A 13,213-nucleotide genomic window follows, 5' to 3' on the forward strand; every position below is an offset into this window, starting at 1 on the left:
TCACAGGCTAGCTATATGAAGTCTGAGATCCACATTGGAGTCACGCTGTTCCCATGTGGGGTACCAAGATCCACATGATTCCATGTTTTACCTTCTCCCTCTGCCACTCCTCGTCTCTCTCGTCTCTCCCTCTTTCCTTGACTCATGTCCTATTCTATTCTCACTTTTCCATCTCCCCCTGATACATTCCATCTGTCACTTTGGCTCTCATCAAGAACACAGCTGTGATGGTTTAATTCACACTCACACCCACACAGGCACACACACACACACACACACACACACCCACCCACACACACACACACACACACACACACACACACACACACACACACACCCACACACACACGTAGTGTGTGTCTGTTACTTACTGACTGTATGTAATGTTTATGTGTGCATTACTGCATGTCTGTATAGTACCCCTTCACAAATGAGATGCTACATCTCTAGGGGCTATCCTTTCAATAAATTCTGAACTCAATACATTCTGAATATGCCCTGTACCTTGTGGTATTGTTAACTCAGCTTGTGAGAGTTACAATTAGTACTGTTAGCAATCAGACACAAACAAAAAAGCAGAGACCACCAAAAAACAAACAAATCAACAGTCACACGGGTGACACAAAAGGCCCCAACCACAATTCCCATAAGAAGAGACTATTGTATCAGTGAATTTTGTTCTATTGCAGTCCCTCTTTCAACACAGCTGCGTTCTACAAGAGGTTACAGGGTTGAAGCCAGTCTGACTTTGCGGTGGTGATATTGTTTCACCACGGTTGACCTTGATCATTATTTCACATACTGTTGAAGGACGTGAGGAAGGTTCAGTCTCGGATGGAAGTGATGTGTTTGAGAATAAATTCCGTCAGAGAAAATGCACTGAATGTACAATGAATCAATGAATCAATGCCGCGATAGGGTTGGGACCTCTTCCATCTTGACTGCCATGGCTGGTGAATATATGACCTTGCTGACTCTGAGAAATGGTGATGAGGCTGAATGTTTTGGGTGGCCGGCCCCCCAGGCCCCTGAACCCCCCCCCCCCCCCCTCCGTCGTAGACCGCAGAGAGAACATGACACCTACAGACTCAAGGAGAATATTAATGAATATGAGCCCCAAGTTCACTGTGAGTTTTATTACTGTGCTCCAGGCTGGCTGTGAAAAAGCACTGCGCCTTGCTAACACTAAGCCCATAGCAAGTGTACCAGCCGTATAATGAAATCACCTAGCAACAGCTACACTGGCCACAGCACAGTGGGGTGCCAATTACTTAAGATTGGAATTTGATTTGAAGTTTGAATTTCTCTTTGACTGGGGGATAGTGCTGTCTAGTGTCTAGTGCTGGTTAATGATGTGGGAGTGCATATATGCCAATACTTGCAAACCTACTAGACCAGGGGTTCCCAAACTTTTCCATGCCAAGGACCTCCAATTAGCCATAGCCACTGGCTGTGACCCCCTATTGTAAAATGGCTTAAAACTTGTTTTTCAGGCCAAGGACCCGTTAGCTGAGAGAGAGACAAAGCAGGGACCCCTGCTATATATTGTATGAAATTGTGCTGCAGATTAAACCTTTTCATAGATGTCATAAACTTAATTTGACAGCTCTATCATCAGGGTTGTGTAAATGTTTGTTTTTATTTCTTCGTGTACATCAAACATCTATCTTTTCTATGAATCCAATATGTTGGATTCATATGTATTTTCAGACATTTAACTACTTGGCTCTGCACTTGGTCTGCTATTTTTTCACTCTAGTCTATACCAAATCTCTTCGCCGATCTACAAGCTCACAATGCGCCGCACTGCAACGCGTTGTGAGCTTGTACATTGGCTATGAGTTCCCCCGAGAATTAAATAGGGATGCTAGGATTTAAGTGGTTAATTTGAAAACCGTAAATATGTGCCTCTCACACACAAACATTTTGTCAGCCCGCCCTGTAGTAACTCTGTGGACCTCTAGGGGTCCCGGACCCCCTGTTAAAGAAAACATAAGTAAGAAATTGTCCTACTTGGCGGCCCCCAGCCCCCTCTTTGAAAAACATGTGTGCTACAGCCACACTCTGCTAGAGAGAAGATCGCCATTGAGCCTCAGGCAGCACATCAGGCAGGCAGGCAGACACACACACACACACACACACACACACACACACACACACACACACACACACACACACACACACACACACACACACACACACACACACACACACACACACACACACACACACACACACACACACACACACACACACAGAGATTGAACTCTTTATCTCTCACACACACAATCATTCTCACTATCTAGGTCTTTCTCTATCTTGCTCTTACTTGCTTTCTTCCACTTCTGTTTGTTTTCCGTAGTCTCTCCATCCATCATGGGTTTTGTAAAGTTGCCCGAGTGGCCAAGGCTCCAAAAATCGGACCAGTCCAGGAATGCAGGTTTTATTAATATTTATGTACCGTCAGGTACACCAATAAAAGGGTGCAATAATTCACAGTGCGTCTAGGCTAACACGAGACAATAACTTGACAAAAAAAGAAACTGGCCAAAAATAAGGAATGAACACTTGAGAGCTAACTAAGGAAACACAACAAACCAAGAACTCAAGATAACTGAAAACAGGCTTTGCCTTCCATAAAGGCCTTGGCAGTACTCCCTTGGTGTTGTTACTTAGCCTCTAGCCCAAGCCCAACTAAAACCTTAAATCTGAAGCCTCCTTTTTATAACAGGTGGGACAAACCTAGTAAAAAAAAAAAGTAATTGGCAACTCATTAACTAAAGTTTGGCTAACTAAGGCCCATGAGTTATTTTACACATTTACCAAATCTTTTACCATCAAAATTCACTTTCTGGGTACCCATACATTCACAAGACAATCAAAAACCACATGTATCTTAACCCATGAAACCAAACACCCCACCTCCTCCACAGTACTTGGCACCTTCCAATTAACAGGATTGCCAGCACTGCAGAGGAGGAGGAACAGGTGACCTACAATCAATTGAACATGCCACAATTTCAATCATTAAGCATGTTTAAAATATTTCAACAATTAACGATGCATGTACCAATGATAATGTCTCTATAGGGCACGGGCGTGACGTGAAACCACTCTGCTCTTACTTGCTTTCTTCCACTTCTGTCTGTTTTCCGTAGTCTCTCCATCCTTCCATCCATCATGGTTTTTCTCCCCATCTTCTGTCATTCTGTGTTTTCTGCATGAGTGACTGACCCTCAGGCAGGGTGGCCCAGTGCAGTGGGTGTGTCGTGTGTGCATGTTTGTGTGCATGTTTGTGTTTGTGTGTGTGTGTGTGTGTGTGTGTGTGTGTGTGTGTGTGTGTGTGTGTGTGTGTGTGTGTGTGTGTGTGTGTGTGTGTGTGTGTGTGTGTGTGTGTGTGTGTGTGTGTGTGTGTGTGTGTGTGGGGGGGTGTGTGTGTGTGTGTGTGTATATTTCCATTCCAACAACATGGTTTTACTGAAAACATTGCACCTGGCTGCAGGAATATATACCACCAACTAATACAGTTTCTCACTGCTCCCCTTCCAAAATGCGATATGTAAATTCCTTTTGCAATATGTATATTGTGCATGTTGATATTGCGACAACAATACATTTTCAATATATTGTGCATGACAGTAGTAGGCATTTTCATAAATGTTTTTTTTTTTACATTGGATGACATAGTGTAGCAGCATGGCATTTTCTGTTTAACAGTTTTTTTATTTAGTCGTAAACATACACATTTGTAAGAATTTCTTTTTGTCATAAACATACACATTTGTAACAATAGAATAAAGAATACGATACAAAATACAAAATATACATTTATATGTTGTTGAAACAATGATCTTGTTATGTTATTTCACAAATATTTTGGAAAAGTAATAATAATAAGAGAAAAAGAGGGAAAGAGAGACAGTCTGACTAAATTAGTAAAGGAAAGGAAAAGAAAAGAAAGAGGAAGAAGAGAGGGAAGGGAAGGAGGGAAAGGGGATCCCTGCTGTCACGCCTAGTGCTCCATCCACTTAGGTCTCCTCATCAAGCGGCACCTGTAAACTTTCGTAATAGTCAAGGGGGTCCAAATCTCCTTGAATTTCTGAACAGACCCTTTAAGTGAGTATTTGATTTTCTCTAGTTTCAAGAAATACATAGTCTCTTTAATCCACCTGGTAAAACTGGGTGGGGAGTGTTGCTTCCATGAAAGGAGGATAAGTCTCCTTGCGAGCAGAGATGTAAAGGCTATGATTACATGTGCTTTGCCTTGTATAGAACGGGTCTCTGGTGTAAAGCCAAATAGTGCACAAATGGGGTTGGGAGTGATGACTTTTTTTAAACATCTTTGAGTAAGCGTTAGATATATCAGACCAGAACTTGGTGAGATTAGGGCAGGACCAGAACATATGTATATGGTCTGCTGGTTGTGCTTTACAGCGTGGACAAGGGTCTATAGTAGGGTAGATTCGGGCTAGTTTAGCATTAGTTAAGTGGACCCTCAGAACAACTTTAAGTTGTGTCAGGCCATGTCTGGCACAAGTAGAGGAGGAATGAATGTCCATTGGCTGTCGCGCAATTCCACCCCAAGGTCAGTCTCCCACTGTTCCTTTACCCCTCCCAACAAGCAAGGAGTAATGTTACAGATGGCATTATACAGAATAGAAATTAAGCTCCTACAGGGTGGGGTAAACAAAAGGATATGGTCGATTACATTATGAGGTGGTAAATTTGGAAAAAAGTCAATATTTGTCCGAACAAAGTCCATGATTTGGAGGTATCGGAAGAAGTGAGCTCTGGGTAGGCATTTTCTTAAATGGTTTTTACATTGGACGACATAGTGTATGTAGCATGGCATTTTTTGTGTTTTTTACATTGGACAACATAGTGTAGCATGGCATTTTTAAATGTTTTTTACATTGGACGCCATAGTGTAGCATGATATTTTTTATGGTTCTGACTATGGACAACATACTTTGCGGTCTGAAAATCCAGTTCCAAGTGATATCCATATATTTCTGTTACGTAACCCAAGACAAACAATTCACAACCGTTAGCATTGAAATGTGAAGGGGTCATGATGTAACATGTCACGTTTTGTGACAATTCATACCCATTGTGGGACATATGCCAAATTTTATATAGGATATAGATACAAGGTATCTTACACAAATGTGTTATGTTGATGTGACTACTGCTGTGACTACTAGTATAGTATAAAATACTAGGTGCTGTTTATATTGCTGCTATAGTACAAGTGTTTCTGCTAATATATACAAATGTTTTGTGCAGAAAATGGCATTGCCTATTGCAGATTATGTGCATTTATAGATAGAGCACTAGGCCGATGCCCGTTGGGAACGCATGCCCCTCCAGTTAGACAATACCACACTCATACCAACAACGACACCACCTTGTTCATCGTGTGTGTGTGTGTGTGTGTGTATGTGTGTGTGTGTGTGTGTGTGTGTGTGTGTGTGTGTGTGTGTGTGTGTGTGTGTGTGTGCGTGTGCGTGTGCGTGTGTGTGTGTGTGTGTGTTTTCAGGGGGTCCAGGCTCGGGGAAGGCTGTCCAGTGTGAGAAGTTGGAGGAGAAGTTTGGTCTGCGTCGGGTCACAGCAGGGGAGCTGCTGGGCTGTGAGCTGCAGTCCCACAGCGAGAGGGGCTGCTACCTGCGGGACGTCCTGGAGAGAGGGGAGCAGCTACCTGAGGTAGCGGAGTTCAGTTATTATGTTGTTGTAGGGTTGCTCACCAGAAAACAAAAGTATTTGGATAAAATAAGAATGTGTTATAATGTGATTTATACCACTGTTTCTCAACGTCTGGTCCGGGGCCCACCAGGGGTCCAAATGGACCAGGGCCACAAATGGACCAGTATCATGATACTGTCCGTCCGTCCGTCCGTCCGTCCATCCGTCCGTCCGTCCGTCCGTCCGTCCGTCCGTCTCCGTCCGTGTCCGTCCGTGAGCAGCTAATCTCCGGCACTGTTGACCCGGTTGCTGTGAAACTGAGCACACACTCCCTGGATGCCAGAGCAGAACCTCTGCTCTGAATTTTTCAGATCGGCCTGTTATAGTGCCACCATGAGGCCGATTTTTGCACAATTTCTTTTATATTACTCCTACAGATTTTGTCCAAAAATCATGCAAATCGGTACACAGTATCTCTATGGTCATGTGATCAACACGGATCTGTCCGATTTTCCATATTCCATCCTAATTGGCTAAGAATAGCTTCCAAAGATTGCAGGATTAGTCTGTTTTGAACAAAATGCCTCAAATCATGAACGCAGCATGCGATTTCCATGAAATTTTGCACGTACATTCCCACTAGGCCGAGGAAGAAATGGCACCCTTTTCACATTGGCCTATTATAGCGCCACCAGGAGGCCACAATAGCGTACCTGACCTGGCGGTAGCACTTTTTCTAGTTAGATTTTTACTTTGTTTTTATTTTTATTTAGTTTTGACTTTTTGATTTTAATTTCAGTTTACTTTTAGTTTTTTTTTTAAATTGGGTTTGATAGTTAATTTGTGTAAAAGGCTTAGTTTTTTTGTTTTAGTTTTTTCATGGTTATATGGGATATTTGAGGTGAAATTCAAAAAGTTCTGAAACATCTACAATTTACAAGAAAACAACTCGTCACACTCGTGTGAGCTTGTAGATCGTCTATTTCCGAAATTTTTAAAGATTTTGGAAAACTTGACAACAGAGCTAAAAACTGGCTAACTAAAATGTTGGAAGGTGAGATTTCACATCCACCCAAAAGTATTAGGCTTATGTATGAAATGTTGACACATTATCTATATTATTTTGGGTTGTTTTAGTAAGTTTTGTAAACACACAAAACAGTTTCAGTTAGTTATCATAAAGCCTTGTTTTTGTTTTTATTTCAATTGACTAAAATGTATTTCGTTATTTCATTAGTTTCGGTTAAAAAAAAAAACCTCCCAATTCTAGTTTTCGTTATTTCGTTAGTTTCAGTTAACTATAATAACGTTGCTTTACAGAAATGTTCAACCTCTCCCTGCTCCAGTCTATAGTCCCTGCATGATTTAAAAAGACCACCAATGTACCTGTCCCTAATAAAAACAAAAGCTCTCTGCCTGACAACCATCCTGTTGGACAGTTGTGACTATGAAGTGCTTTGAGCAGCTAGTCAGAGCCCATATCTCCTCCTCACTGCCCAACACTTGCAATGTACATTGTGGAATATAAGGCTGTGACTATCTGCTATCCTGTGCAGAAAGTCGTGCCTCTCCCCTGGTTAGGTTTGACATTTTCAGTTCTGAGGTCACAGTTTCTCCATCAGATTGTTTTTGGGCCTCTCTTGTTTCCTCTTTCCAGGTGGAGTCCATCTCAAGGCTACTTTACTGTAGGAATGCAGTCCTGGTTTTGGCAGTTTCTTGCAGCTTTCGTAGATAACTACCCAGCAAGCACAATGACGTCATGATGACGTTATGATGACGCCCGGTCATCACCCCTGTGACGTTCAGGACTAGGCCAGATCACAGCCCATATGGGGATGATCTTTACGTCATTTACAGGACGTCATCACCGGGACATCATATGGACATTTGGACAGCAATTTTGGGTGATGAGAAATGTGTTTAGATGACGTCCTGGAAGTGACGTTGTTGTGGTCAGGATTAATTTTGGTTGAAATCAGGTGATATTCTGGGCCAGATCTGACTTGTCTTGGTTTGACTTGATCTAGCCCCAATCGAGACGTCACTGATTGGTCCGGGTCCTGACTGTGCTTGCTGGGTAGTCAAATATCACCATAGAAACCCCAAAGCAAACACTGTCTGTGATTGGTCACAATTGACTCACTGCACTACACAAGTATAAAACAGTTTTGTCCTCAGAGACCTTTGTTTGTTTCGTCAAGAAAGGGCTGAAAGCATTTGATCTTGTTTTTAGTGTGCTGCAGGCTTAAGACAAAAGAAAGAAAAAAGCAGTTGATGCATTCATCATAGACAATAAGTCCAGGATGTGCATTGTGAGTATATAGTGTGTGCAAAGATCAGTGACCACTGATGATCGTCTGTAATGATTATTATGATGATGACAATGATGAAGCCGTGGGTGTGGTTGATGAAGTGTTTAGGGCTGTGGTAAAGAAGCTGTCCTCCTTCAACTTGAGGTGCTCTGGGAGTTCTAGCTTCACCATGGCCTCCTCTATGTCATTGTTTATCGCCACTTTTAGGGCTTCAAGTGAGTTGAAGTCCTTCTCAGGACGAAGGTAACCCACCATTACAACACGGAGAATCTGTCCATAAAAGTCCTCTTTGAACGTGTGAATCACATGTGTCTCCATGGACTTCTTTGTGTTTTTGTAGTAAGGGTTCCAACCGATGCTCATCACCATTTTGTGGATGTCCCCGTTTCCTACGCAAGCCCAGCCATAGTAGATTCCTGTGCCAATATCTGCAGGAAGATGTTCCACCACTGAGTCCGGGAAGTTTGCAGTAGGAATACCCAGTTCTTTACTTCCTCTCCCGAATCCTTTGACAACCTCCCCCTCGCAAAAGTACGGAAGACTCCTTATGTCTTCCATTATTAATGCTTCTTCTCTTGATTGATTTACATTGAAGGGAACAAAATGACCTCAATGTGCACAGTCATTCGAGTTGGCAAGTGTAGTCACAATTTGTTGTCCCTTATGTCTGGCTAGCGGACAACATTATTTTGGCTAGAGAGAAATGATGCTGACATAAGTACTCTGACAATGGGTACTGACGTCACACTTATGTCATATACTGTCATATATGACTGAGGTCATAGACTGGCCTCCAAGTATGCTGACAATATTACTGACATAATAAATAGTGTGTGGGCGCGTGTGTGTGTGCGTGCGTGCGTTTGTCTGGAGCTACTTTCTCAAACTATTGGACAGATCAGTGCCAGATTTAATTTTACGTAATTGTGTTTAGATATTTACATTTTTATAATGGAATAGGGCTCCGATCAGGCTGAAACCATAACTCTAAATAGTCATACATCTGATCATACATCATTGATGACTGAGATCCACAGAGAACCCACGCTGTTATTAGGACAAAAACGAGAACAAACCTCTTAAATTATTCACAAATCCGAACACACTGAGTGGTGAAATATTATTCGTGAAAATATTATGTGAAATAAACTTCAGCCGGCAGCCAAAACAACTGGTTGATTTATTCTTTGTTGTCTGATGCAGTTTATCAGGATCCACACGGTTTGCCTTTCTGAGAAGTGAAATCAATGGAATTGCTTTCAAACCCCCAAAATGAGGAATAATTTTTTTGAACCAATTAGCCTAAATGAGAAAATTCTGAAGTTGACTGGAGGCTCTCATAGTTAACATAGGTCTTCTTTGTCAGCATGTCACTCAATGTGGGTTCATCGCATGTACAGAATCATGTTCTTTAATATCTGCGCAGCTAGGGTCTGCCCTTGAGGGGTTCATAATGATACTGACATACTGACATAATACTGACATGATACTGACCATGATACTGACATGATACTGACCATGAGACTAACCATGATACTGACCATGGTACTGGCCATGATACTGGCCATGATACAATGTGTATTATTATGTCCACTTAATAAGAACTGCATATCTTTAGGCTCTGCCTCCTGGGGGGGTTGTGAGCTCAGAGACAAGTCTCCATGTGCAGATTTGTTTTGGAGCATCAAGGGAGCAAAGCCACCCCACCAAATACAAAGCATTATATCACAGCAATAAATTGTTTTATCTCAACGAGTGTCCTGACTGAAATATACCTTTTTACATTCAAGTGGCTTCCCACCCTCTTCTCTTGATATGTGGCCCTTTGGGAGCCATCTCTCCATTGTTTGTCTTGTACAGGGAGGGACGGTGAAACGGTTGTTTTCCACCCATAAACGGTGGTATTTCCCCAAGGCCATATTTCAGCTTTCAGAGCTTATAAATAGTCATGTATTTTCCAGTCATTAATCCGCAGCATCTTTCCAGAGGTTGTCAGGGCCACCTTCTATGTATTCTTCAGACCAACATGCTGCTACTAGCCTGTTTAATTGGAATGATTTGCCCTCGTGTCCTGACATTTCACATCAAAACGCATGGCTATCACAAACACACAACCTGCCTTCGCTTACTTGCATGTTCAAAGGGTTCTATTTATGTGTCTGTTTCGTGTATGAAGGTGATTGTGTGCCCGATGTGGGCATGCAAATGACTTTACAGTATAAGTGTGTGTGTGTGTGTGCTTGTGTAATTTGCCTGCTGTGCGTACGTGCGTGTCTTGTCATGCTCTGTCCTTTAAATTTTTAATGACAGAGATTGCCAATATGAATTCTCTTTCTAAAAATGCATGTTCTGCTATGTTTTGTGAAATATCAACTTGCCACAATTTAACCACAGACGGTTTGCCATTATGCATGGGTTGGTTTTGCATCAGCACTGCTTCACACTTCATGCTGTTCAACACATTCACATTAAATGGAATTTCCTGCACCCTGGAACGAATAGGGGCTGAAGTGCCAACAGTGGTTTTTCATCGCATACCCTTTTACTCATAGATGTCTGTCTCTAAATATGAACCCAAACAAAATTCCTGTGTCAATCTCTAGGGACACACGTGAAGATGAATAAGGATTAAGGATGCACACCATCTCGATCAATACAGTGGCAAGAACCTCCTCTGTCACTGATTAAGTTCCAACGCAAGGCATTTTGACCGATCTTATCTCCTTTTCCCAAACACCACCAAAATGGGGAGAATTTTGAGGGTGGAATTTGAAGGAGAGTTGATGTTGGCTGAGTTTCCCTTCAGTTGAGTGCAAATAAGAAGTAAACACTCAAGTAAATGCACTTAGTTACTGTCCAGTGTCCACCACTAGTACCAGCACAATGCATGTGAACTTGTGAAGCTTGATGTGCAAACACCTCCTCTGTTCTACTCTGTGTAAGGTTGTCAGCATGTTTGAGTTGAGCCGGAACAGGCAGTTCAAGCGGACATCTCTGCAGCGAGCTGCCCTTGTCTGATATGGAAGGAAGCCAGGTTAAAGGGGAAATCCACCCATTTTCAATATTTAACTATGTCATTAATATAGCATAAAGGAGTTGTGTGGAAATAAGAAAAAATTAAAAAAAAAATTAACATTGCAAAAAAATGTAACATTGCAAAAAAATTAACATTGCAAATTACACCATGATGAGTCATCACAGTGTAATTTGCAATGTTAATTTTTTTGCAATGTTACATTTTTTTGCAATGTTAATTTTTTTTTTAATTTTTTCTTATTTCCACACAACTCCTTTATGCTATATTAATGACATAGTTAAATATTGAAAATGGGTGGATTTCCCCTTTAATTCTTTTGGCTGCCTGAGCCCAGCATGACGGAGTTGAAAAAAGCTCTTCTGTCAATGTTTCTGTGAAGGGAGTGGAGTGAAGGCATCAGTAAGCCAACACAGATAGGACAAGAACTTAATAATTCAACTGCTCCAAGAACTAAAACTGTTAATAATTCATCATGCAACACTTGCACATTTCATGTCACCTGCTGAGATTAGATGTGGAGATACAGTACATTGACGAAAGAGATCGCTGGAGACCACATCACACTCAATTATTTTTAAACTGTCAGGGAAGCGTTTTTCATGTAATAATTTGCATAATATTTTAAGCAGTAGCCACAATATTTTACAGTAAATATCACTTATTTCTGAAAATGTATTATTACTCCACTTGAGTAGGAACATGCAGAGGTAAAACACCTAAAACACCTCCGGGCTATGGTCGATGCCTACACCCCTGCCCGACCACTTCGGTCTGCCACCTCGGGCGACTGATTGCCTCGTCACTCAAGGGTCCTTCTGGCCGATCCACACGGTCACGACTTTTTTCTGTTCTGGCCCCACAGTGGTGGAATGAACTTCCCACTGATGTCAGGACAGCAGAGTCACTGCCCATCTTTCGCCGCAGGCTGAAAACCCACCTCTTCAGGAAACACTACCCTTCCTCTCTGCCTGGCCTACTTGTTATTAACTAGTTGTACGAACGCTTGTTTTATTGTTGTATTGTTTTATTGGATCTTGTTTAGTCGATACACTTATTTGTTTTAGCTCCTGCTCATTTGATTTTGCTATTTTGTCTCATCTGTTTAAGGAAATAGGTAGCTGATATATTGCACTTTTATCTTAGCGCTAGGTATACTCTTGGTTGCTTGTTTTTGCAGAAAATGCACTTAAGACTTCTGGTGATTAGTAGTTTCGTTCCCTACCTATGTTGAATGCACTTATTGTAAGTCGCTTTGGATAAAAGCGTCTGCTAAATGACTGTAATGTAATGTAATGTAAATGGGGACAGAGCAGAAGCCAAGCAGAGCTCATCTCTGTCTTTCACACAGCCGATTGAGGCCACGTTTACACAATTACAAAACTAAGTTCACACACAAGCGCACCAAATGTAAAAGATGAAAATAGTTACAGTGCCGCTCCATAGAGGTCTACAGCACTGGTTCTCAACATCAGGTCCAGGGACCACCAGTGGGTCCAAGTGGACCCTTACGGATCCATTTGGTTCCATTTGTACACACACAGAGTTAAATGACCACTGTGGGTCCCAAAGACCCATAAGGGTCCATTCTGACGCCTGATGGGCCCTGGACCAGCCGTTGAGAAACAGAGGTCTACAGCTCGCCGGGCTGCATGTGTGAAGCTGGAGGGATGACACAGTGAGATTCTGACATGATCAAATATTACAGTATTGTTGCCTGGCAACAGAGCTGTGAAGTGCCACGTTAATATTCTCTTTGACTCTGTCAGTCCACTTCGTGTCATGTATTGACCTATGTACAGTCCACAGAGCCTCAAAGAGTTGTTTCAGTGGTTTTAGTTTATTATTCTATTAGGTAACGTTGGTGAATTAAATTCACTTGGGGTACGAGGTGTACTTTAGTCTTCAGAACAGACACACACACACACACACACACACACACACACACACACACACACACACACACACACACACACACACACACACACACACACACACACACACACACAAACGATCTCTTGTAAGTGATTATGAATAATAAATATCAATATGAATGAATTGCTTATGCATTGATATAGCATTTGCTTATGCATTGGACTTATCTAAAAGGTGTGTGTGTGTGTGTGTGTGTGTGTGTGTGTGTGTGTGTGTGTGTGTGTGTGTGTGTGTGTGTGTGTGTGTGTGT

General features: G+C 42.0%; 2 protein-coding genes across 2 annotated transcripts in view; one reads left to right on the forward strand and one right to left on the reverse strand.

Moving 5' to 3' along the window:
• The window catches only part of ak5 (adenylate kinase 5), a 75,020-nt gene that overhangs the window by 58,994 nt on the left and 2,813 nt on the right, over positions 1 to 13,213 (forward strand). Inside the window, exon 11 of the mRNA XM_080441012.1 lies at positions 5,540 to 5,703. Within this exon, the coding sequence (XP_080297138.1) occupies positions 5,540 to 5,703 (164 nt within the window). The remainder of the gene's footprint in view (positions 1 to 5,539; positions 5,704 to 13,213) is intronic.
• LOC308092784 (riboflavin kinase-like) lies at positions 8,052 to 8,552 on the reverse strand (the record flags this gene model as incomplete). Its single annotated transcript, XM_080438884.1, has 1 exon — positions 8,052 to 8,552. One exon carries the CDS (start codon positions 8,550 to 8,552, stop codon positions 8,052 to 8,054), a length of 501 nt encoding a protein of 166 aa, XP_080295010.1.

The sequence above is a fragment of the Gymnoscopelus braueri genome (genome assembly GCF_963280865.1).
Source record: "Gymnoscopelus braueri genome assembly, chromosome: 10".
Lineage (NCBI taxonomy): Eukaryota > Metazoa > Chordata > Actinopteri > Myctophiformes > Myctophidae > Gymnoscopelus > Gymnoscopelus braueri.